Source organism: Dipodomys spectabilis, unplaced genomic scaffold, assembly GCF_019054845.1.
Source record: "Dipodomys spectabilis isolate Male_0828 unplaced genomic scaffold, ASM1905484v1 ptg000422l, whole genome shotgun sequence".
In the NCBI taxonomy this organism is placed as follows: Eukaryota; Metazoa; Chordata; class Mammalia; order Rodentia; family Heteromyidae; genus Dipodomys; species Dipodomys spectabilis.
The window spans coordinates 5,594,284-5,619,992 of record NW_024871099.1 but is presented as its reverse complement, the minus strand read 5'-3'; the positions used below and the strand labels follow the sequence as shown (position 1 = coordinate 5,619,992).

The window sequence follows — 25,709 nt, the reverse complement described above, 5'->3', positions numbered from 1 at the left end:
TTAGTTTAAAAGAAAAGGACCTTTTTTATTAAACTTGTAGCTCTCTTCTCTCAGAATCCTAATAAAAAAAAATCCTTGTTTCTACTTTAAAAAACACAACACAACTTAAACAAATGGACAAGGGAAAATTATGGCGACGACTGCTGGGATGAGAAAGGAGACGCTGGGGCTCTCCACCTGGAGGACAGCAGCCACCAAGGTGGCGAATCAGCTGCCAGCAGAGCCACCAGGATTGGCAGGTGCCTTCTCTGCTGGCCTGCCCACCTGGGTAACATGCAGCAAAGCCCTAATGATCTCACAGTTACTAGAAATCACTCTATTTCAAAGCACACAGTCCCCGCCCACCCACCCCATTCTGGTAGCAGAGCCTTCACAGGACATATGTGTTCTTCACCAGCTGCTCCTTGTCATCTGCAGTGCTCCAGACAGCTTGGAGTGCTTGCTCCTGCCTTCTTCGCGCCAGCCGGATCAGGCAGACCACAGAGGCTCCCAGGAGAACGATCAGGACCATCACAAACAGTCCCACCAGAACCACAGCTGAGGATGAGAGGAGATAGGTGAGAGGAGGAAGCACACAGCCACAGAGGGCCAGCAGGGAAGTAGAAGCATGACTCAAGTAGTAGAACCCTAGCCTTGAGCAAAAAAGCCTTGTAAGAGAACTTGGGGCCTTGAGTTCAAAGTCCAGTTCCATATACATGCACACACACCACACACACACACACACATATATATACACACAAAGAACAGACACAAACAGCTGGGCACCAGTGGCTTACACCTGGAATCCTAGCTACTCAGGAGGCTAAGAACTAAGGACAGTTTAAAGCCAGCCTGAGCAGGAAAGTCTGTGAAACTCTTAGCTCCAATTAACCACTAAAAAGCCAGAAATGGAGCTGTGGCTCAAGTGGTAGAGTACTAGCCTTGAGCAAAAGAAGCTTAGGGATAGTGCTTAGGCCCTGAGTTCAGGCCCCAGGACTGGTACCAAGAAATAAAAAAACAAAAACAAGAAAACATGCGTACTCATACTCCAATGATCTCTCACAAAAGCCCTGTACGGGAGTTCCAGGCCAGCCAAACACAGGTGCAAAATGCTGACTTTGTGGGGGTGGGGTAGAAACATAAAACCCCAAAGGCACAGTATCCAGCAACAGAGAATGGATGAAGTCAGGGTGGCGTGAGGGACCCTCGTGCCTTAACTGTCCCCAGTGATCCCACTGGTCAGTTAGGGTGCTTTCTTCCTGAGTCCTGTGACTTTCCTGTAAAGGCACCTGGCTCCCCTCCTCCACACTTCACTTCTCAGCCCAGCTCTGGGGCTATTCTCTGGCCAGCTCCACCCCCAGCCTAGGAAGCCAAGTTCCAGCTTCTAGAACAAGGCAGACTTGCAAGGCCAGGTATTAGCTCCTAGGCAGAAGAACAGGTCAAGAAGAAGCCAAACCAGTAAGGCAGGACTCAGGCTCAGAAATACCAATGGGAGGAAACAGCCTCCTCAGGCCGCACTGCTTGGGGCCTAGGCTCCAACTTTCTGCCAACCCTGACCAACTCTATATCCCACAGCAGTAAAGTTCCCTTCACTCAGGCCAGCCGCAGGCCCAGGCACCCAGGTCCACAGGCCTCCCAAGGAGGGCCTGTTTCCAGCTACACCCGGCCTAGGAGAGACTTGGGGGAATGCTTGACTCACACCTCCTAACCCAAGTACAGGGTGACCCGGGGTAGTGGTTGGACAATCATCTACTACATGTTGCAAGCTGTCGCCATTCTCCACCACAAAGCCACTTATACTTAAAGATAAAGACAACACGGGCCTGCAGAAAACATGCCTGAATAGAGCTGAGTCAAAGATGGTAGACGATGGGCATATGGGAAGAGGGGGTAAGAAGTTACCTTTGCTGCCGGGGGTCAGGACAGGATACATCTGTTTGCCTGGAAGAAAATACATTCCTCCTTAAGAGGTCTGCCCATGGTCCTCCCCACTGCTGGGCCCCTTCAGACTCTCCCTAATCCTTGAGGCCTTTGCAGAAATTTTTCCTTTTTCCTGACAGACTGCATTACAGGCTTTCCAGGGGCTCCGAGGCCTTGTCCACTGCTGGGGTCCACAGGACAGCATCAGCCAGGCTCTGGTTCTAAGGGATGGAAAAGGGTTTAGGGTTGTGGGGTTCAGGGTCACACACTCACCAAAGCAGTGCTGCATACAGGCCTCCTGGGAGAGGTAGCTGTTCTTGTTGCCCCGACAACCGCCATAGATGAACTTATCACAGGAATTCTTCTCAGAATCAAAGTACCAGCGAGGGAAGGCAGCCCGGCAGGGCCCTGTGAAGGCCTTGGCTGCACAGTATTCTGGGAACAAGAGCAAGAGAGCCTGATAAGCAGCAATTAGCAGCTCCTACAGGAGATGGAGCAGTGGGCTGTGGTCCACAGAGATCCACTTCCCCTCCATTTGCCTGCCCCACATTTCCAGGCACTTCTGGGCAGCCATGACTGCAATCTGGGGACTATACTGTTCAGCCTGTTCCAGGTCCTGACTGAGCTCCTGTGAGACCCATCCCAGGACCGTTGCTCCATCTACAGATCCACGAGGCCTTGTGGCAGCAACTTGCCCACAGCTGTGGAGACGTGAGCCAGGGTAAATCAGGAACCACATACTAGGCTGCCTGACTGGAGTCTTCTCCACTGGCAGTCAGCTTCCTAACACCCACTGAGGCCTGTCGTAACAATCCCAACCCCAGACAGCAAGCACCTGGGAAGCCAGCTCTAAATACCCCACCTGGTAAAAAAAAAAACAAAAAACACAAAAACCCACGTTTTTAAAAGTTTTACCTTCATAGTTGAAACTATCCTCGGAAAGGTCGCTGGAATCCTGTCTTCTGGGAACTGAAACATAAATAAATACCTGTGTCAGGAACAGCGACAGACACTGGACATGTCCTTGCAGGGCCCACAGAGGGATACAGGGTCACTTCAGGGAAGGGGGTGTTTCCACCCCCTCCCTGGCCCCATGGCCTCTCGTAACCACGAGGCCAGTCTTCTGCAACCTTATGCGTTAACTGGGAGCCACCCCACCATTTTCAGTGTCATCACAAGTTGCTCTTGTCTGTACTCACTGACACTGGGGCAGTTCTCTCCAGTATGAAACCAGTCAGTTACCATGCCAAGGCCCCAGGGCTCTGATGACCTTGGACAGACTAGCAAGAGTGCACATGGGACCTGGATTCCTGGCATAGTAAACCAGAAAGTAGCTCTAACTCTGGCAATCTGCAAGCCAGACGACCCCTGGCAGCCAATGAATTCCCAGAAGAGCCCTGCTATCAGAGTGGGTGGGCCTAGACTACAACCAGAGTGTTGGCACTGGCCACCAGGATCCACTTGGCCCCTGAGGGAGGTAGGGTGGAGTCCCTCCCTCCAGGCAGGGCAGGGCAGGGCAGGGCAGGGCAGGGCAGGGCAGGGCAGGGCAGGGCAGGGCAGGGCAGGGCAGGGCAGGGCAGGGCAGGGCAGGGCAGGGCAGGGCCGGGCAAGGCAAGGCAAGGCAAGGCAAGGCAAGGCAAGGCAGGGCAGGGTCTCTGCTGGGCCTGGCTCAGGGTGCACTCACCCAGGCTCCTGCTGCAGAGTCCCTTAAGCATAAAGAAGGAGCAGGGCAGCTGCTGTGAGCACTACAAAGCAAGCTAACACAAAGCTCAAGATCAAGGACTGCGGTGACAGGAAGGGTGGCAGGACAGAATTTAGCAGAGGGAGGGAGACCACAAGACAAGGACAATAGGTAACAATGGAGAGCCATGCAACAAGGGGCTGAGGCAGCAGGTGGCACTGCCAAAGTTGGAGCCGCTCCTGCCAGCTGGACAGGGAAAAGGCTCCCCTGTGCCAGAACTCTGGAGCCAGAAGTCGGCTGCCCATTGTTTACCCAGTTTGAGCCAGCAGAAGCAAGACAGCTTTTATACTTCCTTCATTCCACCCTGGGTCTTTGGAAGAACCTACCACTTGGGACAGGGGATTCTGCTCCATTTCTGCTGGCGGCATGGCTGACAACATTCTCTGCAAGGACAAGGGGGACACATAGTGAGTGACACAGTGTCCTCCAGGGCGGCCTGGAAGACAAAACTAGCAGACAGGTTGGTCAGGGTGGGTCCTGTGTGCCTTTCCACCAACTCCCATTTCTCCTTTCTGTGAGAACTTGAGCACACATGGGGACCACAAACCTACTTCCACATGGAAATGAGGAACAGAGATCAACTAAGACCATATCTGAGGATTCAACTTGAAGTCAGCTGCAGGGAATTTTTTTTTTGGGGGGGGGGGTGTCAGTCCTGGGGCTTCAACTCAAGGCCTGGGCACTGCCCCTGAGCTTCTTTTGCTCAAGGCTCTATGACTTGAGCCACAGCTCCACTTCTAGCTTTTTTCAGGGTAGTTTATTGGAGATGAGTCTCAGGGACTTTCCTGCCTGTGCTGGCTTCAAACCTTGATCCTCAGATCTCAGCCTCCTGAGTAGCTAGGATTACAGGCAGTAGCTACTGGCACCTGGCTTGGGAATTATTATTTAAGCCAGAGGGTTTCCAGGGCCGAATCATGTTTAATTGTATTGACTTATCTACAAATGTTAAAGAATAACACAACAGTGTAAAAGTACCTAGTATCTCTGAATACACTTAAAATGGTTGAAATGGCACTGGGCATGGTGGCACATTCCGTAGTTCCTGCTACTAGAAACGCTGAGATAGGATTACTTTGAACCCACAAGTTTGAGAACAGTCTGGGCAATATAGTAAGACCTTGTTATAAAATTTTAAAAGCATATGAATTTTTTTTTTTGGCCAGTCATGGGGCCTGAACTCTGGGCCTGGGTGCTGTCCCTCAGCTCTTCAGCTCAAGGCGAGTGCTCTACCACTGGAGCCACAGCACCACTTCCGGCTTTTTCTGTTTATGTGGTGCTGAGGAATCGAACCAAGGGCCTAATGCTTGCAAGGCATGCACTCTACCGCTGAGCTACCTTCCCAGCCCCAAGCATATGAATTTTAAAAAGGGGAAGGGGGGCTGGGAAGGTGGCTCAGTGGTAGAGCACTTGCCTTGCATGCATAAGGCCCTAGGTTCGATTCCTCGGCACCACGTAAGCAGAAAAAGCCAGAAATGGTGCTGTGGCTCAAGTGGTAGAGCGCTAACCTTGAGCTGAAGAGCTGAGGGACAGCATAAGTCTGATCAAGGTACATTGTGTAGTAATAAAGACAAAGCTTATCATCTTCAGTTTCATGTAGTATTTGTGTTTCTTTTTTTTAATTTCATTTGAGGCAGGGTTTCCCTATGCTGCCCAGGCTGGCCTCAAACTCCTGGGTTTAAGGGAGCCTCCTGTCCTCTTCCCCAGCTCCTGAGTAATTAAGTCACCTGCCACCAACCCCAGCCCAGGATGCATATTTGATCTCCACGAGCTAAGGGCAGAGAGGGCAGCTCCGAGGGAGTCCCAGGAGGCCTTGTGCAGAGGTCCTGGACTGGACTGACCTGACCTGATGTCATTCAATAGGAACTTCACCAACCAGCTCTCCCATCTCCACCAATCAACCCCCAGCAATCTGGCTAGGAAGTTGGCCCACATGGCCTACGGTGGAGGCACAGGGATGTGGCTGGTCCCCTGGGTGGTTCCAGTTCTCATTACAAATTAATAAGCCAGGGTCCTCCTCCCACAGGAGAGCTTGTCTGTCTAGAAGAGAATATGCTGTGTGACAAGCTGCAGGGATGAGGAGCTCAGGCACCTTCTGCTCTCCCCCAGGCTCCGGTGAATGCCCACACCCACAAAAGAGCTTCCCAGCTTTTGTGGCTGGGCTGCACTCTGGCCCACCTCCTGGGAGATGCAGAACCCGCCTTAGGTCCACTGTCTCATGCTCCTTTCCTCAACACTTCAACCCTCTTCCTGGGAGGATGAGAGAGCAGAGTAAAGCTGCTCATAGTTGATGATAAGAAACAAAAGTGAGCTGGGTGCCAGTGGCTCACACCTGTAATCCTAGCTACTCAGGAGACTGAGATCTGAGGATCCTGGTTCAAAGCCAGCCTGGGCAGGAAAGGCTGTGAGACTCTTTATCTCCAACAAACCACCAGAAAACTGGAAGTGGCGCTGTGGCTCAAGTGATAGAGCACTAGCCTTGAGCTAAAGGACAGTGCTCAGTGCCAACACACACACACACACACACACACACGAAACACAAGTGGTGTTTTCTTCAGTTGCCATCTCCTGACATTAATACCAGTTGTTACCCAAAGGTGAAGGGCTGGCCTATACGAAGTCATAGCTGCCTCTCAGCTCTTCAAACTCTTGCAAAGGACAGGCAGACTGCTCCTTCAGACATTGGGTGACTGCCAGCCTCTTGTGACCACTGTGCTGTAGACCTGAGGCCACAGGGAGGTGGCTATCGTCCTTTATACACAACTTAAATGAGCTCATGTGATCACTGCAGAGTGCAAAGCCAGGGGAGTGAACAGACAGTCAACACACACCTCTAACCAGCACAGAGCCAGCATTTATCACCAAATTAGAAGAAAAGAAAAGAAAAGAAAAGAAAGGCTGGATTGTGGCTCACATGTATAATTCTAGTGACTCAGGAGGCCGAGATCTGAGGATTGCGGGTCAAAGGCAGCCCAGGCAGGAAAGTCCGTGAGACTCTTTTTTGTGTTGTTGTTGGTCGTGGGGCTTGATCTCTGGGCCTGAGCCCTGTCCCTCAGCTCTTTAGCTCAAGACTAGTGCTCTACCACTTGAGCTACAGCACCACTTCTAGTTTTCTAGTGGTTTATTGGAGATAAGAGTCTCATGGACTTTCCTGCCCGGGCTGGCTTAGAACAGTGATCCTCAGATCTCAGCCTCCTGAGTAGCTAGGACTACAGGCGTGAGCCACTGGCGCCCAGCTTTGTGAGACTCTTTTTTTTTTTAATTTAATTTAATTTTATTTGTGAACATACTGTACAGAGGAGTTACAGTTACATGGGCAGGATAATGTGTACATTTCTTACCAAGCATTGCAGCCTCCTCCTTTGTTTACCCTTCACATCCCTTCCCAGCCTCCCCATTTGTGAGACTCTTATCTCCAATTAACCACTAGAAAACTTGGAAGTGGTGCTGTGGCTCAAGTGGTAGAATGCTTGCCTCCAGCTGCAGAGCTCATCAGGGAGGGCGCCCAAGCCCAGAGTTCAAGCCCCATGACTAACAGCAGGTAGGCCCTGAGTTCCAGCCCCAGTACCAGTGCATGCATGACACCCCCCCAAAAAAATTATCAAGACAAGTTGCATGAAGGCTGGGCGAGTATTAGCTCAGGTACAACCCACAAGGCCCTAGGTTCAATCCCTAGTGTAGGACAAAACACAAAAACAGAAAAGCTGCAGAGAGTCCAATGCTAAGGACTGCCTGAGAGCCAGTGCCTCCCTGCCCCTTCCTGGCTGTGTCACGGGGGGCACACTGCTGTATCTTCAGATTTTATTTAAACTTTAAGGCTGTAGGAGTCAACATTTTTTCTTTTTCTTTTTGTTGTTGATCATGGGGCTTGACCTCTGGGCCTGGGCACTGTCCCTCAGCTCTTCAGCTCAAGGCTAGCACTCTACCACTTGAGCCACAGTGCCACTTCCAGCTTTTTCTGTTTATGTGGTGCTGAGGAATCGAACCCTGGACCTCATGCATGCAAGGCAAGCATTCTACCATTGAGCCACCTTCCCAGCCCAAGTCAACATTCTCTTCTTCCCTTTTTCCTGTCCATGCTGGTGTCTGCCCCTAGTACTGGGTCCCCACATATCAACATCAATGTCACAACACAATTCCTCACAGGCCAGATCTGGAGAAGCATGGATTCCAGTGCACATGGTCCAGGGGTAACTCTTCTTTTTTTGTGTGTGTGAGGGGGATAAGGGGGACGGGATGTCTGAGACTGAGACTTGAGACTTGAACTCAGTCTAATGCTTTTGCTCACTGGCTAGCACTCTACCAACTGAGCCACCCATAGACTTGTAACTTTGAGAGCTTTTCACTTCATCTGTCCCATTATACCTCTGGGTACAAAGAACCCAGGAACAGGGCTGCCTGTGTGAGTGGATCAGGATATCATAGTTTCCTGGGCCAGGCTGGTGAGGCATCCGTGCTTACCAGTGTTCAAGGAGGGGAAAGGTTAGAAGAGATGGTGTTTCCATCCTCCTGCAAACATGCTGTTAAAGCACTGTGTGGCCATCAGGACCTGCACACTGACCCCATTCAGTCTGCTTCTGAATCCCCATACTTTCCCTGTGAGGAACCAGTACAAGTGGCAGCAACATCCCTATAAACAAACTCCTTCCCAGACCACCATCTTACCTGTGATGCCAGCACATTTCTCAAGACACTCCTCCTTGCTCAGGAAATTATTGTCATTGCCCTCGCAGCCTCCATACACAAATGGGTGGCAGGACCTGTCAGTGACATTGTACCACCACCTGGGGATAGATGCCCGGCACCTCCCCACCACCTTGGTGACCAGGCAAGAGTCTGAAAGACAAAGCAGAAGTCATTTGCTACGTTTATGTCATTGACTGGGAATAATCTTGGACATGCAGGGTAGATTTGTGTTTCTGTTGGCAATGGGTATGAAATTAGGTGTTTCTCAAAACTACTATACAAGATTACTACTAAACACAATAACCTATACACTCCACATACACCAATAAGCAGCACAGCAGAGAAGACATTCTGTACATCCTGCAGAGCAGAGTGGTGCATTCATGTATTCCAGCACTCTGAAGAGTAAAGTAAGAGAATGAGAAGAGTTCAAGGCCAGCCTATGTAGTGCTGTCTCAAATGACTGAAGGGGAAGAAGGAAGAGAAAGAGAGGGAAGAAGATAAGAGAGGAGAGGAGGAAAAAGGAGAGGGGAGAAGGAGAGACATTCTTTTTTTTTGGTCGGCCATGGGGCTTGAACTCTGGACCTGGGCGCTGTCCTTCAGCTCTTCAGCTCAAGGCGAGCGCTCTACCACTTGAGCCACAGTGCCACTTCTGGTTTTCTGGTGGTTTATTGGAGATAGGAGTCTCACCGTCTCTCCTGCTCGGGCTGGCTTTGAACCACGATCCTCAGATCTCAGCCTCCTGAGTAGCTAGGATTACAGGCGTGAGCCACCAGCGCCCGGCTAAGGAGACACATTCTGAAGCAGGAAGCTTTCATGTAAGAGCAACCATCCATAAAGTCAGTAGTTAGAGCATTCCTTGTCTGGGTGTTTCACAAGGATGAAATCATTCATCACCTGAGACAGGAAGTGGGTGAGTGGACACCTGGGGCTGACAATGGGGCTGGAAAGTAATTGCAAATGGACACAGGAGTCTGGGGAATGATGTCAATGTTCTAAAATCGCACTGTTGTGACAATTCTGTAAAATGTTTAAAGAGAAGTATATTTAAAATAAGATTTTATGGTACACAAATTTTTAAAAAATAGTAAGGGCCAGGTACAGTGGCCCTTGCCGTATTCCTAGGTACTAGAGTAGGAGACAGGCGGACCATCTGACAACAGGAGTTCAAAGTTAGCCTGAGCAACATAATGAGAGCCTGTCTTTAAAAATAAATAAGTAAATAAAATATACAGGGCATGTTTTGCCCGGAAAAACATCAACCAGAACCAGGTGGCATACACCTGTGCCAGGAATTTTTTGACAATGTGCCAAAGGCCACAAAACATAGGATCAAGCAGGCCCAGAGTAAACAAACTGCTGGGGGTGGGGTCTGGCCTAAGCTAAGGCCATCTACAGCTGAAGGTAGCGCTGCTAATCAACCTAATGGAGAGACAAGATGGACAGGACCCTCCGGATCCAGGAAGGAAGGGCTGGAACAGTGACAGCCCCACCCTCATCCCATGCTCTGCCAAGATTAAAGTGCTGGCAACCCGGCCTCAGGTCCTGTTGGGCCTGCCTGGGAGAGCATTCTGTACAGACAGCTGCTCACATCTGCTAGGATTTGTCTCACACTAGCTTCACAGCTTAGGTTCAAGCAGCTTCTTTAAAGTTGCTAGGTAAAAGAGGCCTTCACTGTCAGTGACAGTATGTATGGGCAAGATGGCACACAAGGATCATAAATTGTTCTCACTGGGGGCTGGGAATGTGGCTTAGTGGTAGAGTGCTTGCTTAGCATGCATGAAGCCCTGGGTTCAATTCCTCACCACCATATAAATAGAAAAAGCCAGAAGTGGCACTGTGGCTAACGTGGTAGAGGGCCTTGAGCACCTGAGCAAAAGAAGCTCAGGGACAGTGCGCAAGCCCTGAGTTTAAGCCCCAAGATTGGCAAAACAAAACAAACAAACAAAAAAACACCAGGCACCGGGACTCATGCCTATAACCCTAGCTACTCAGAAGACTGCAGTCTGATGATCGCAGTTCAAAGCCAGCAATGCAGTAAAGTCCCCGTGAGACTCTTTTCTCCAATGAATCACCAGAAAATCTGAAATGGCACTGTGGCTCAAAGTGGCAGAGTGCTAGCCTTCAGCAAAAAAGCTCAGGGATAGTGCCCAGTCCTGAGTTCAAGCCCCATGACCAACCAAAAAACAAAAACAAAAAGAAGAAGAAAAAAAGAAAAAAAAAAGAGGGCAGATTGAGATAAAAATGCAAAATATTTGCTTATTTCCTAACCTCTCACTTCCTACCTCCTTCAAGAGTGACACGAAAAAAAAGAAAAAAAATGAGGGCAGATTGAGATAAAAATGCAAAATATTTGCTTATTTCCTAACCTCTCACTTCCTACCTCCTTCAAGAGTGACACGAGGTCTAAGGTGCACATCACTTCTAATGGTCACAAAGTTAGCAGCCACCATCCAGGCTTGGGGTGACTAAAACCAGGCAAACAAACAGCAGGGCTAGTATATGAAGCCATCTGACCTTTCAGGGAACTTTGGAGCCAACACCAGGACCTTCAGAAGGTAAGAAAAATCTACATCAACAGGCAGACAGTAGGAAAAGCCACAAAACTGAGTTTTCTAAAGCCAAACCATTCCTGAGTCTCTACCACTGCCTGAGGCCACCCTCTTCACGACTCTGCAATGACTGTTTTCCCAAACACTTCCAGGACAGGTTAGTTGACCACAACAGACCCAAAGCACTGGCTACAGCTAGGGAATCTGGCTGGACATGCCTTCAGAAAATTATTCTTTAATGGTACTTCTATTACTAAATGATAAGGTGACTGCTCCTGAAAGCTAAGTGTCAAGTCCTTTTCTGTCATTGTTGGTCTTCATAGCAATCACAAACAACAACCGAACAACAACAGTTCTCTCTTCCACCCATGCGCTCTCCCCACCCCCACACTTCAATCCCATTCCTATGTTCACAAATGCCAAGATACAAAACTAAGAACATCCTATGCACTTTCAAAACACAGATAACCCAGAAAAATGCTGAAATTCCAATGCATTTACTTCCTTCCTTCCTTCCTTTCATTCTTTCTGTTGCTAGTCCTGGGGCTTGAACTCAGGGCCTGGGTACTGTCCTTCCTTGAACTTTTTTTGTTTAAGGCTAACACTCTTACCACTTGAGCTACGGTGCCATTTCCAGCTTTTTCTTTCTTTTTTGTTGGTCGTGGCGTCTGAACTCTGGGCCTGAGCACTGTCCCTTAGCTCTTCACCTCAAGGCTAGCGCTCTACCACTTGAGCCACAGTGCCATTTCCAGCTTTTTCTGTGTATGTGGTACTGAGGAATGGAACCCAGGGCTTCATGCGTGTTAGGCAAGCACTCTACCACTAAGCCACATTCCCACTCTCAAAATATTCACTTTCAAATGAGTTAAGAAAAAAATGGACCAGAAATGGTTAAAAGCGCCTATTATCTGAAATATGAACCTACGGTACAAAATCCAGGCAGGTATTTGAACTGACATTGTGAACCCAGGGGTCTGTGGGTGTGGGCAACAGGTTTCTCGAGTTCTTGGGTCACTGGAGGTTTAACAACCAGCTCTTCCTTACACTACCAGCTGCAATGACAGATCTGCAATAACCTTCTAACAAGGGCAATAGAGAAACTTCAGGCTCTGCCTGCCTGATGGGTATTAGACAGCAAAAAATTATTCTCTAAAAATGCATAATGGCATCTGTGCCTACTTTGAAAGTTAATTTTTCTGGTTCTTTTTTTTTTAGTCAATCATGGGGCTTGAACTCTGGGCCTGGGCGCTGCCCTCAGCTCTTCAGCTCAAAAAGAGCGCTCTACCACTTGAGCCACAGTGCCATTTCCAGTTTTCTAGTGGTTAGCTGGAGATAAGAGTCTCATGGACTTTCTTGCCTGAGCTGGCTTTGAACCATGATCCTCAGATCTCAGCCTCCAGAAATAGCTAGGATTACAGGTGTGAGCCACCAGGACCTGGCTGCAAGTTATGCTTACAATGAGTGGTATAGGAGATGGAACCCTATACCTGCTAATCAAGTGCTCTTACCATAAAGCTACCTACTTTTTTTTTTTGGTCATCAGTCATGGGGCTTGATCTCAGGGCCTGGGTGCTATCCCTGAGCTCTTTCACTCAAGGCTAGCTCTCTAGACCACTCTGAGTCTTACAGACTTCTGTTCCCAGGCTGGCTTTGAACCACAATCCTTGTATCTCAGCCTCCTGAGTAGCTAGGATTATAGGTGTGAGCCACCAGCACCCTGCTACATTTTTTAAAAAGCAGTACTAGGGTTTGAACTCAGAGTCCATACTTGCTAAGCAGCTACTCTACCACTTGAGCCACATTTCTAAGCCCTTTTTGCGCTATTTTTAAAAATAAGGTCTCAATTTTTGCTCAGGCCAACCTGGACCATAATCCTAATTATGCTTCCTCATCTGAGATGGTAGGAGCATACCACAACACCCAGCTTTTCTTTTTTTTTTGGTTGGTCGTGAGGCCTGAACTCTGGGCCTGGGCAGTGTCCCTCAGCTCTTCAGCTCAAGACTAGCACTCTACTACTTGAGCCACAGTACCACTTCTGGCTTTTTCTGCTTATGTGGTGCTAAGGAATCGAACCCAAGGCCTTGTGATGCAAGGAAAGCGCTCTACCACTGAGCCACCTTCCCAACCCTGCAGCTTTTCCTCTTGAGATGGGATTGCAAGAACTTTTTGCCTGGATTACAGGTACCAGGTGGAAGAAGATTGAAGAATTGTGAGTTAAGAGTCCAATCTGAGCTACATAGAGACCTTGTCTCAAAAACAAGATGAGACTAAGATGCCTTGTATTCATTTACTACTTCTCCTGAGGGCATTGCTCAAGTGCTCAAGAGCACTAGTCTAGCATGGGTAAGGCCTGTACTCCAGAGACAGGCAGGAGGATCTCAAGTTGGAGACCAGTCTGGGTTGGCAAGACTATTTCTAAAACAAAACAAAGCTTGTTGGTTTTAAATGTAAAGAAAGTATTCATTTAGCACACATTCAGTTAAGACCAGAGCAATATTGAGAAGTTATGTGTTTAATCATTTCTTTGCAGTGCTCATGGCCCTTTCACCACGGCTCAACGTGAGCCCTCTGACGCCCTCCCTTACTGGGCTGGAAGGGCTTCCAGCAGCTGTCCTAAGCAGCCAGCCTAGGCTCTCCAACCTCTCTCTCCAACATGTTCTGAGCTGGTTTACCATTGAGGTTCCTGCTGGCATTACTTGCCCTGAGATGTCACCAGGTGCCACAGCACCTTCCTGGTTTCTGGGAAGGGTGACAAGAGTTCCCCTGCACCATAGCCAGCGCCTCTTCCTCCACTGGTAGCACTGGGCAGGAGCACATTACCAGGCTACCACACTTTCCCTGGGCTTCATTTTGGTCCGGCTCTGGCCAGTTCCCGCATTACTCATTTTTGTGCTGTCACATAAGTTTATGGTAGGGACAAGGAGGTCGCCATTTCAGGCTCTGCTGAGTCCATGACCTGAGGGGCAGACGGGAGTAAAATTACCCAGCCCTGCAGGTGGGGAGCTGTCTGGAAGCTCAAGTCTACAGTACTTATAGCTAATGGATTGTGCTTGCATGCGTGCATGGTGACTGACAGGGAACCAGAGCTTAAGTGAAATCATGTGTGTGGAAAATGGCCTGCACCACAGCTTGCAGGGTGAGGCACATGGTCTCCATTCTTCTGTCACCACAGCATGAAGAACTGTGTGACCATGGCTGCGTGTCCATGAAACCATTTATGGACACTAAAACTTCATTTCCTCTAATCTTCCTGTCAAAATATTCTTCTTTAGATTTTGATCATAAACCTTCCATATTTCTAGCTCAGGGGGCCATATGCAGGCGGCACTATATGCTATTCTGCCAATTCCTCCTTTAGAGAAAATAATTTTTAGAGGCTAGGAGTGTGGCTTAGTGGTAGAGTGCTTGCCTAGCATGCATGAAACCCTAGGTTCAATTCCTCAGTACCATGTAAACAGAAAAAGCTGAAGTGGTGCAGTGGTTCAAATGGTAGAGTGCTAGCCCCAAGCAAAAAGCTCAGAGATTCTGGGTGCTGGTGGCTCACACCTGTAATCCTAGCTACTTGGGAAGTTCAGATCTAAGGATTGCAGTTCAAAGCCAGCCCAAGGAGGAAAGTCTGTATCTTCAGTAAACCACCAGAAAACCAGAAGTGGTGCTGTGGCTCAAGTGGTAGAGTGCTCACCTTGAGCTGAAGAGCTGAGGGACAGTGCCCAGGCCCAGAGTTCAAGCCCCAGGACTGGCAAAAAAAAAAAAAAAAGTAAAAAAGGAAGAATGCTGTTCAAATCTTCCATCCTGGAACTTGGTCCTCCCTTGTGTGGGGTCAGAGACTATGATGTGGACTGCCATGCTCACTCACCTCCTTCTAGCAGCCAACTCCTCTATCCTCAGGTATATCCTTGGGCAAAAAAAACGCTGCTGTGCACCAATTCCCTGCTAAGAATAACTCCATCCCTCTCATCAAACCACCTACAGTCGAGGGCAAATATCCTCAGAGACTTGAAAATCATATTTTAGACTGAAAAGTAGGAGTGGCTACAGGTATCCTCAGTGCCATACACATACCAAAAAATGTCTGTAGTTATTTAATTCAAGTTACAAGGAATAGGGAGCAATTACTATTATACCCACAAAAGGGCTTGATAGTTAAGTTCACAGACAACAGTCAAAAATTCGCCATGATGGCTTTTTCTTTTTTCTTTTTGGTTGGTCATGGGGCTTGAACTCGGGGCCTGAGCACTGTCCCTGAGCTTCTTTTGCTCAAGCCTAGTACCACTTTCGGCTTTTTCTGTTTATGTGGTACTGAGGAATCAAACCTAGGATTTCTTGCATGCTAGCTAGGCAAGCATTCTACCTACCATTAAGCCACATTCCCAGCCCCTATTTATGCTTATTTTTTGGTGTTTGGTACCATCTTACCCTTTTTGCTCATTTCTGATGCTCTACTACTTGAGTCATACCACCAGTCCAACATTTTGCTAGTTAAAGGCAGATGGAACTCCTGTAGATTCCTACCCCAGCTGGCTTCCAAACCTTGATCTGAGCCTCATGAGTAGCTGAGATTACAGGCATAAGCCACTGGCACCCAGCTCTTTCAAAGAATTTTAATTTAGACACATACATGACTCTACTACCAGACAAGCACTGAGCTACATGCCTGGGCACTGTCCCTGAGCTTTTTCACTCAAGGCTAGCCCTCTACCACTTTGAGTCATAGTGTTACTTCTGGTTTTCTGTGGTTCATTGGAGATGAGTCTCATGGACTTGCCTGTCTGGGCTGCGTTTTTTTTGTTGTTGTTGTTGTTTTGTTTTGTTTTGGTCAGTCATGGGGCTTGACCTCTGGGCCTGGGAGCTGTCCCTCAGCTCTTCATCTCAAGGCCAGTGCCCTACCACTTGAGCCACAGCACCACTTCTGGTTTTCTGGTGCTTAATTGGTGATAAGGGTCTCATGGACTTTTCTGCCTGAGCTGGCTTTGAACCGCAGTCCTCAGATCTCAGCCTCTTGAGTAGCTAGTATTACAGGTGTGAGCCACTGGCACCCAGCTTTGGCTGCTTTTGAACTGTGATCCTCAGATCTCAGCCTCCTGAGTAGGTAGGATTACATGTGTGAGTCACCAGTGCCTGGCTCAACAGGGGTTTTTATATGGGTGGGGACCAAAGTTCTTTTTTTTGTTTTTTGTTTTGTTGGTCGTGGGACTTGACCTCTGGGCCTGGATACTGTCCATGAGCTCTTGAGCTCAAGGCTAGCATTCTACCATTTGAGCCACAGAACCACTTATGTTTTTCTGGTGATTAATTGGCAATAAGAGTCTCACAGACTTTCCTGCCTGGGCTGGTATGAACCCGGATCATCAGATCTCAGCCTCCTGAGTAACTAGGATTACAGGCGTAAGCCACCAGTACCTGGCTGTCTTTTTGTTTTCTTTTCTGTTTGAGTCTCAATCTCTAGCCCAGGCTGACCTCAAACATGAGATCCTCCTGCTTCTGCTTCCAAAGTAGCTGGGATTACAGTGTGCACCCATAATATCTGAGCGGAAAACTTCTTAACTGTTATACTGGGATTTGAGGTAGCGTAGATTTTAACTATCCAGGGTAAGCTGAGTACACTGAATGGGGATGGGGCCCTTGTCCTCCCAGGATTTGCAACTGAGACTAAAACAAAAGTACACAAGATAAAATATTATAATCATGCGAGGCAATAGTGGTTCATGCCATAATCCTAGCTGCTCAGGAGGCTGAGATAGGAGGATCCAGGTTCAAAGCCAGGCTGGGAAGGAAAACCCATAAACTCTTACCTCCAAATAATCAGCTAAAGGTCAAAAGTGGGGGCATGGCTGAAGTGGTACAACACTAGCCATGAGTGAAAAAGCTAAGACAGCACAAGTCCCTAAGTTCAGTCCCTAGTACTGGTGCACATGCACATACACACACATAAATAAACACTGACACATTTAAGTCCAACTAAACATAACTCACAGACAACAGAGAAAGCCAAAAGAACCACCTCTAGCCAATCAGAGAACCATACCAACCCAAGCATCCTCCACCCCTTGGTCTTCCTACAGTGCCTCCCATGATCTGGTCCACAACCTTCCCTTAGGGTAAGCCTGAACATGCACACTGGACACAGGAAAAGGAGAGAGTTCAGAGGCAGAACAGGGGGCAGGTGGGTGGGAAGGAACAGTTCCCCATCTGAACTTAAGTCTTTTGCCTAAGAAGTGAGATCTTAGGCTTTGTGTCCATGAAGAGATACCAGTACCAGAGAGGTTATCAAGGCTATATTTGCTCTATTTTAGTTTTCGAGACTGAGTTATGTCCTGGGCTCAAGTCCTCCTACAACATTTGCTGGAAAAGCTGTTTGAATTACACAGGCAGAATTCCTGAGTTGCTCTATACTTTTTGTTGTTGGTGGTGGTGGTTGTGGAGCTGGAACTCTGGGCCTGGGCACTGCCCCTCAGCTCTTCAGTTCAAGGTGAGTGCTCTACCACTTGAGCCACAGTACCACTTCTGGTTTTCTGGTAGTTTACTGGAGATAAGAATTTCAGAGACTTTCCTGCCTGGGCTGGCTTTAAACCTCAATCCTCAGATTTCAGCCTCCTGAGTAGCTAGGATTACAGGTGTGAGCCACCGGCACCTGGCTATGCTCTATACTTTATGGATCAGCCTTGTTTTATGGTGATATGTAAACCCATCTATTCTGGGTATCTAAATACTTGTATTGTGAATTCTTTGTTAATAGTACAGAAAGTTATTACTTGTCTCTTCTAGGTTTGGTATCTGGAAGTTGTCATTAACAGGACAAATTCAGAAACTTTTAGAGTAAGCTCTATGTATTTATGAGGAAAGAAGATTTACAATGACAAATCCAACTTAAATTACAAGAGTCATAAAATCTTAGTGTTTTAGATATCAAATTCTGACACTTTGGATAAAGGTGTTTAGATGTACAAGTTTACATTTCATAAACCATCAGTCCAGTACACACCACCACACCTATCCACTGACACTTCATATTTATCACAAAAGCAGGAGAAAAATTCTTTTTTTGGGGGGGGGGGCGGTCTGGTCGTGGGCCTGAACTCTGGGCCCAGAGTTCCAGCTAGCTCTTCAGCTCAAGGCTAGCACTCTACCACTTGAGCCACAGTGCCACTTCCGGCTTTTTTCTCTTTGCTTATGTGGTGCTGAGGAATCAAACCAAGGGCCTCATGCACGCAAGGCAAGCGCTCTACCACTGAGCCACCTTCCCAGCCCTTGGAGCATAAATTCTTCCATTACCTACATACATAGCTGGACTTATACAGCCCATCAGAATAACTTGGCAGGAGTTCCAGGCCAGCCTGGGCTACATAGAAAGTCCAGGCCAGCTGGAACTACTGAAACAAACATACAAATCTTGGAAGGAAACTAGTAATTCACAGCATTTGTTAACCTGTGTTAATTAAGGACCACTTACTTAAGTTTAATTATTTATTTTTGCAAGTCCTGGGGCTTGAACTCAGGGCCAGAGCACTGTCCCTGAGCTTTTTTGGCACAAGGCTAGTGATCTATCACTTGAGCCACCAGTGCCGGGCTACTTCTGTCTTTTGCTGTGATTAACTGGAGGTAAGAGTCTCAAAGACTTTCCTGCCCAAGCTGGTTCTAAACTGTGATCCTCAGATCTCAGCCTCCTGAGCAGCTAGGATTAACAGCATGAGTCACCGGGCACCAGCACCATTTATTTTCTGATGTAAACTCATGGACTTTTCCCTTGTCAATTTAGAGATGCTTTTCCTAATTGTCTCATGACAATTTAATCCCATTTATTCATCTATTTATAGAGTGACCCTTTGAAAAGTCACAATCTACTTTAATGGCTGTTTCTTTCATCTCTTTAAGAATATACAGTAGACTCTAAACAACAGATCCTGAGAATTCAAGTGTAGTAGAGTACTTGCCTAAGACACACGAGGTCCTGGGTGCACTTGATCCCAGTACACCAAAAAATAAAATCATTGTAGCTCCACCTTAAACACTTGTTTGCAAAACATCTACATTCTTGCCCTTATTTCTAAAGTAGTTTCCAGGCTAGGTGCCAGTGGCTCATGCCTGTAAACCTAGCTGTTCAGGAGGCTGAAATCTGAGGTTCTCTGTTCAAAGCCAGCTGGGGCAGGAAAGGCCATGTTTTCTCCAATAAACCAGCAAAGAGCCTAAAGTGAAAGTGTTAGTCAAGTGGTAGAGCACCAGCCTTGAGCAGAAAATCCAGGCCCTGATTTTTTTTTTTTTTTTTTTTTTTGGTGTGTGCTGCAGTACTAGCACTAAATAATAAATGAATATTTCAAACTGCCTTGTCTTAAGCAGGACCAGGCCCCCCAATCCCTTTGTGAAGCCAAGAACTATGGAAACTGTTACCCAGTGGAGGAACCTTCTAGCTGACCACGAACTTCAGAGGAACTTCAGCATTTATCTGTGAATAGGTGTGACACCAGGGCTAATTGGATGTCTGCTGCAAAGTTAACCCCAGCTGGGAAACTGGCTTAGTGGTAGAGTGCTTGTCTAGCATGCACAAAGTCCTGGGTTCGATTCCTCAGGAGCACATAAACAGAAAAAGCCAGAAGTGGCGCTGTGGCTCAAGTGGTAGAGTGCTAGCCTTGAGCAAAAGAAGCTCAGCGACAGTGTCCAGGCCCTCAGTTCAAGCCTCAGGACTGGAGGAAAAAAATAACCCCAAAGGTTTTAGAAACTGAATATCCCCTGCAGGCCCAAGTAGGCTTTGGAATGAACAATATTGGGCTCAGCTCCAGTGGAAATTCCCAGGAACTATGAAGAGAACCAAAAGTCAAGTAACCATTAACTTCCGTAGGCACAGTGAAAGCCACTGGCAGCAGGAACTACAGCTGACCAACTACATCTAAAGGAACTTCCAAGGTTCTACTTTGAAGAAAAATATTAGCTGGGCTGAACAAAAACTGCTTATCTCATAGCCCTCCAGACCTGAGGATTTGTCACCTGGGAAGAAATATTTTAAAAGTCATGCCTATCTGCAGTTACCTACTAAGGAACTGTTCCCTTCTATACAGCAATAACCCACATACAGTCATTAGACCATTTGTAAGTGCTGTTAGGTGTTATCTACCCCCCTTTATTGTTTTTTAAATTTATTTTGTGCCAATCCTAGGGCTTGAACTCAAGGCCTGGTCACTAGCCTTGAGCTTCTTTTGCTCAAGGCAAGTGCTCTACCACTTAAGTCATAGCTCTACTTCCTGATTAATTGAAGAGTCTCATGAACTTTCCTGCCCAGGCTGGCTTCAAGCTGTGATCCTCATATCTCAGCCTCCAGAGTAGCTAGGATTACAATTGTGAGTCACCAATGCCCAACTTCTACTTTCTTTTATTAAATGAAGCATAATTCTTCAGGAGGGTCTACAACCAAAGGCTCATTTAGAAGGCAAGCAGAATCCAAGCTGCTAAGGATGTGAGAATTATATCTCAAAGTCAGCCTAGCCAGATAAATCCGAATGACTTTTTTTTTTTTTTTGGGGGGGGGGGTCAGTTGTGGGGCTTGAACTCAGGGCCTGGGCACTGTCTCTGAGCTCTTTAGCACTTCACCACTTCCAGCTTTCTGGTGGTTAACTGAAGATAAATCTCACAGATTTTCCTGCCCAGGCAGCCTTCCAACAGAGATCCTTAGATTTCAGCCTCCTGAGTAGGTAGGATTACAGATGGGAGCCACTAGTAGTGCCCCACTCCAAATGACTCTTATCTCCAATTAATCAGCAAAAATCCAGATGGGGAGGCGTGGTTCATGTGTCGAATGCCAGCTGTGAGTGAGCACTCTGGCCCAGAACCCAGTAATCCACCAAAAAGGCAAGTAAAGCTGGGCTCCGGTGGCTTATGCCTGTAATCCTAGCTACTCAGGAGGCTGAGATCAGGACTTGTACAAGGAGGCTCTTGGCTCCAGCCAAGAGCTAAGCTCTGTGGGAACCTGGGCTGATATTCCAGTTCGTTTCTGAGATTTTTGTATTTCCAGGCAAAGCCAAACACCAAAGTTTTCACATTAAAAAAAACCCTACAACTCCAGAAACCATGCAGTGGCTTGTAGTGGTTTGAGGCCTCCAAGAAGGAGTCAATTTTCATCGCAGACTGGAACATTTAAAAACACCATGCGGGGATAGGAGATTCCCCAGTGACCAGTTAGCTAGCTGGCTTACCACGCTTCAGGATACTGCCCTCCGCTACTCAAGTTACCACCATTAGCAAACAGCACAGGACGCTGCTCAACTTGCTTATCCCACCCCTCAGAAGCTCTTGGAAAGATCTATTTTGCTCTCTCACATCACTTTTCTCTAACCAGAACCTGGCCCTTCAGCTTTCAGACCATTCTCCAAACCCCCAGCAGCGGACTACATCAGAGTAGAAGGTTTCTGCCCACTGTGTCTGGCCCAAGGATCCCTGGGCCTCACCTCCACTCCTTATCTGGTTCTCAGCCCATCCCTCATGATCACTGCTAGTGATTTCCACACCCACGCAGGGAATCCTCCAGCCTCACCCTTCTCAGCCTCCATGTCCTTCCCCAACCTCCTGGTCCTCTCCAAAGCCCACAATCACACCTAGATCTGGTCTCAATTAACAGTTACCTCTTCAGAATGCCGATTTCATCAAACACACACACACACAAATCTTTTCTTTTTTGGGGGGAGGGGGGTAATCTGGTCGTGGGGCCTGAACTCTGGGTCTGGGTGCTGTCCCTCAGCTCTTCAGTTCAAGGCTAGCGCTCTACCACTTGAGCAGCACCACTTCCGGCTTTTTTTTTCCTTTTTGCTTATGTGGTGCTGGGGAATCGAACCCAGGGCCTCAGGCGTGCAAGGCAAGCGCTCTGCCACTGAGCCACCTTCCCAGCCCCTATAGTCATATTTTATCTATCCTATTCCCCCAGTCCATTCCCTCCAGGACTTCAGCGCCAACCATCTGATGGCCCCACCACCTTTCCACTGTCCTTCAGCTCCCTCTGTTCTCTATGAAGATTGAGTTCCAAGGCTGGCCACAATAATCACTTAATTACTCCTTCCTCCTTGTTCTCATACCACACACACATTTGGCAGCATTGAGTGGCTGCAGGTGCCAGGAGAAACACTTCACTCCCAGCAGATGACCCTGGTTTGGTGGGAAAACCAAAGCAATGGAGGAGTGGGGGGCGGGGGGAGAGGATCAAAACTGCCTCCTGCCTTGGATGAGGCAGTTCAAGCTTTCAAACAAACAGCACTTCAGATAAGTGAGGGCAGTAGTTCACCCCACCAGATAGCAGTACTTCAGAAAGGTCAGTAGGTCCAGGCGGCTGGAGCCACTGGGAACAGAGAAAGCCTCTGGTCACTAGACCTGGCCTTGTCAGTTACTACTGTGTGACCCTCCACAAGGCCTGTAGTGTCACCAACACACCAAGCTTAAAGGACACACAGGGGATCAGAGAAGCCTAATCTGACCATGCCAGAGGCCAGGTACCTGGAGGCACATAATCACTTAACCTGAAAAAGTCCAGAAAGGCTGAATTCTAGTTCACATTGTAATGACAACACCTGCTTTTTATTATTATTATTATTTGTGTGTGTGTGTGTGTGTGCTGTTACTGGACTTGAACTCAGAACCTGGGCTCTACTATTTGAGCCCCAGCTCTACTTCTGGCTTTTTTGTGTTGCTTAATCAGATATAAGGTTCTCACAGCTTTTCCTGCCCAGGTTAACTCTGAACCACTATCCTCAGATCTCAGCCTCCTTGAGTAGGTAGGATTATGGTCATGAACCACCAGTGCATTTCTGATTTCAGGTCCTGGAGAGCTGAGCCTCTCCCCACTGAATCCTGTCTTCCCCAACTCATTTTTTTTGGGGGGGAGGGGGTCGGCTGTGGGGATTGAACTCGGGGGCCTGGTGATGTTACTGAGCTTTTTTGCTCAAGGCTAGCACTCTACCACTTTAAGCCATAGTGACACTCCCGGTTTTCTGGTAGTTAATTGGAGATAAGAGTCTCACTGACTTTCCTGACTGGGCTGGCTTTGAACTGAGATCTCAGATCTCAACTTCCTGAGTAGCTAGAATTGCTGGTGTGAGCCCCGGACACCTAGCCCTAATTCATCCCCTCCTCCGCCCCCCACTCCCTCACAAACTATTTTCCAAAGTTACCAAAAGGGAACCACCTGATGCATACATCTTCCTATAACCTGTTTTGTGCACACAGAGAGCAGCCAGCATGCTCCTGCCCACTTTTCCAACCTCCCATTGTCCCTCTCTCACCCTGCTCAATTCCTGCGGACTTTCTCTCCCCCCTCCCCTTCCTTTTCCCTAGAACACAACCTAGCTTGTCTGTCCTCCAAGCCATTTGTGCTCCATTAAGTTCCCCCCAGGCCACCAATCCCCAAGGCCTAAGCACAGCTGCTTCCATTCTTCACTGTGGTGGATCAGGTGTCACCCTCCTCCAACCACCTCAGCTAAGTACTCCCCCCCCCTTCATCTTCACTCTCCTGGTAACTTCTTTATCCCTTAGCCACTTATGGTAGAAGCAAGAGCTCTTTTAAGTGTACGCTATGTCTGGGGGACCGGGAAGCTGTGAACGCAGAAACCTGGCCCTGTGGGATCGCCCCAGTGGCAGCCACACGGCCATGCAGCAAGGACTACAGATCTTCAAAACCCGCTGTTCTTGTCTGGAGCAGCCAGGGTTGGAACAACATTGGAAGATGCCCAGCCAGCTGTTCCAGACAATTCTTTTCCCACACCACGGGTGCTCTCGCCTGGAGCCCTGGCAAACGCCTCTCGCGCCCACCACCTGCTTTTCCTCTCCTTTCTTAAAAGACCTCACTGAGGAGAGTCCATTTTTCGCAGGAGGCATTCACTGAGGTGGGGATGGAGGGGTGCACCCGAGGGGCTTCTTCCCTAAAGACTAAAGCCACCATCAGGTCCCCCACCCCAACCCAACCCTTCGGGGCTTCCAGGCTTCTCTGGGCTTTCTTAGGCCCCAGAACTTTCCACGGCCGAGAAGAGGACGCAGGGAGAGTCCCCACTTCCTTCCTGCGCCATTCCTTCAGGGCCTACACCCCTCGCCTCGTCTCTCCTCCTAGAAATTTCCCCGAGGGGCCCCTTTCCCCTCCCCGACGGCTCCCCTGTAGAGGCTCCATCCCCAGACCGGGCTCCCGACCCTCACCAAGGTGACCCCCCGCCCCATTTCCACCCCTGCGACTCTCCCCGCACCGACCCCCCCCTTGACGTCCGCCCCCCGCACCACGCCGGGCCCTCACCGTGGATGCCTCGGTCTCTGTCGGCCGCCTCGGCCCCGGAGAGGAGCAGCGAGGCCAGCAGGGCGAGCAGCGCGCGGCCCCGCCGCGGTCCCCACAGCGGCGCCATGACCGGGCTGCGCTCGCGGGAGGCGTCGGACGCCGGCCGTTGGGGTCTCGCGCGAGCAGGTGCTGGAAGACCCCGGCCGCGCACGCGCGCTGGAGGCCCGGAGCTCGAGGAGAGAGTCGGCGGCGGTGCGCGGACAGGCCCTAGTTCCCAGTGACAACTCGGCGACTTCTCTCAGCCTAGAAGCACCGCACCTCCAAATGCTCAGGGGACACCCGAGCCAATGGCGGACGCCTGGAAGTGGCTAGAAGGTGGACACCAGGCACGGAGGCGGGGCGCACCTGGCAAAGAGGGACGCGCAAGACGCACGCGCAGAAGGCCGGCACCTGAGTGGTGGCTCCTCGGTGCCGCTGCGCACCTGGGCCCGCCCCTTGAGCGAAGAAGGGGGCGTGGCTTCGTAGAGCTCCACTCCAGTAGGGCACGGGGACACAGCGCGTGCGCGGAGCAGGCACCTGAGCGGTGGCTGCTCCGTTTGCTTGGGCTCGCTTCTTGAACAGGAAAGGGGCATGATGCGTGTTGGCTTCGCCTTCTAAACACTTTTTGTTGCTGTTGTTGTGGTTGGTCGTGGGGCTTGAACTCTGGGCCTGAGCACTGTCCCTTGGCTCTTCAGCTCAAGGCCAGCACTCTACCGCTTTGAGCCACAGCGCCACTTCCAGTTTTCTGGTGGTTAATGGGAGATATGAGTCTCAGGACTTTTCCTGCCAGGGCTGGCTTTGAACCGCGATCCTCAGATCTCATCCTCCTGAGTAGCTAGGATTATGGGCGTGAGCCACTAAGTGCCTGGCTCTCCTGAACACTTTAACTTGTACAGTTCAGCAACAATTCTTTACATAAAGTAGACTAAGTGGCAACAGACACAGTAGTGCACACCTGTAATACCTACGTGGGGTGGCTGAGGAGAAGCCAGCCTCTCTCAAAAAAGAAAGCTCCTTTCTCGTTAGGTGGGAATGAAGAGGCAGGAAGACTGGGTGGGTGTTGGATGGATGAATGGGGGGTGAATGAATGAGTGAATGAGTAAATGAATGAGCGAGGAAATCATGTTTCAGAAATCAGAGTGTAGCTCAGTGGTAGAGAGCTTGCCTGGCGTGCTTAAGGCTGAGGATTCCAAAACAAATAATCGTTGGTCAAGATGCACTTGACTTAGTAACTAACATGCTTAGTTGACACCCTTCTCATGCCTGTAATCCTAGCTACTCACGACATATGAGGATCGCGGTTCGAAGTCAGCCTGAGCAAGAAAGTCTGTGAGACTCTTATCTCCAAGTAACTACTCCAAAAAAAAGACAAACGTACAGCTGTGGCTCAAGTGGTAGAGTGCTCACCTTGAGCACAAAAGCTCAAGAACAGCTCCCAGGCCCTGAGTTCAAGCTCTAGAACTGGCACAAAATAAAAAGATGCCCCAGCATATCTAAAATTTGACCTCCTGCAGCCAAGGCTGCCCGAGGGCTCCTGCACTTCCCGCTCACAGCCACCAGAGGG

The 25,709-nt window shown here is 49.0% G+C and overlaps 1 protein-coding gene across 1 annotated transcript; it reads right to left on the bottom strand.

The window, feature by feature from the left end:
• Positions 1-24,519, bottom strand: Spint2 (serine peptidase inhibitor, Kunitz type 2). The gene is made up of 7 exons (XM_042668228.1): positions 24,128-24,519; positions 8,303-8,473; positions 3,967-4,023; positions 2,815-2,868; positions 2,173-2,334; positions 1,882-1,920; positions 1-537 (listed from the first exon to the last, which is right to left on the bottom strand). The coding sequence occupies exons 1-7, from the start codon at positions 24,231-24,233 to the stop codon at positions 371-373; spliced, it is 756 nt and encodes a 251-aa protein (XP_042524162.1). The 5' UTR covers positions 24,234-24,519; the 3' UTR covers positions 1-370.
• Positions 24,520-25,709: the final 1,190 nt, after the last annotated feature.

Excerpts from the sequence above, each read along its gene's own strand:
- Spint2 (XM_042668228.1), bottom strand. The coding sequence starts at position 24,233 with ATGGCGCCGCTGTGGGGACCGCGGCGGGGCCGCGCGCTGCTCGCCCTG. Across the intron at positions 8,474-24,127 it reads CAGAGACCGAGGCATCCACG|ACTCTTGCCTGGTCACCAAG; the intron begins GTGAGGGCCCGG and ends TTTGTCTTTCAG. Across the intron at positions 2,335-2,814 it reads GGATAGTTTCAACTATGAAG|AATACTGTGCAGCCAAGGCC; the intron begins GTAAAACTTTTA and ends TCTTGTTCCCAG.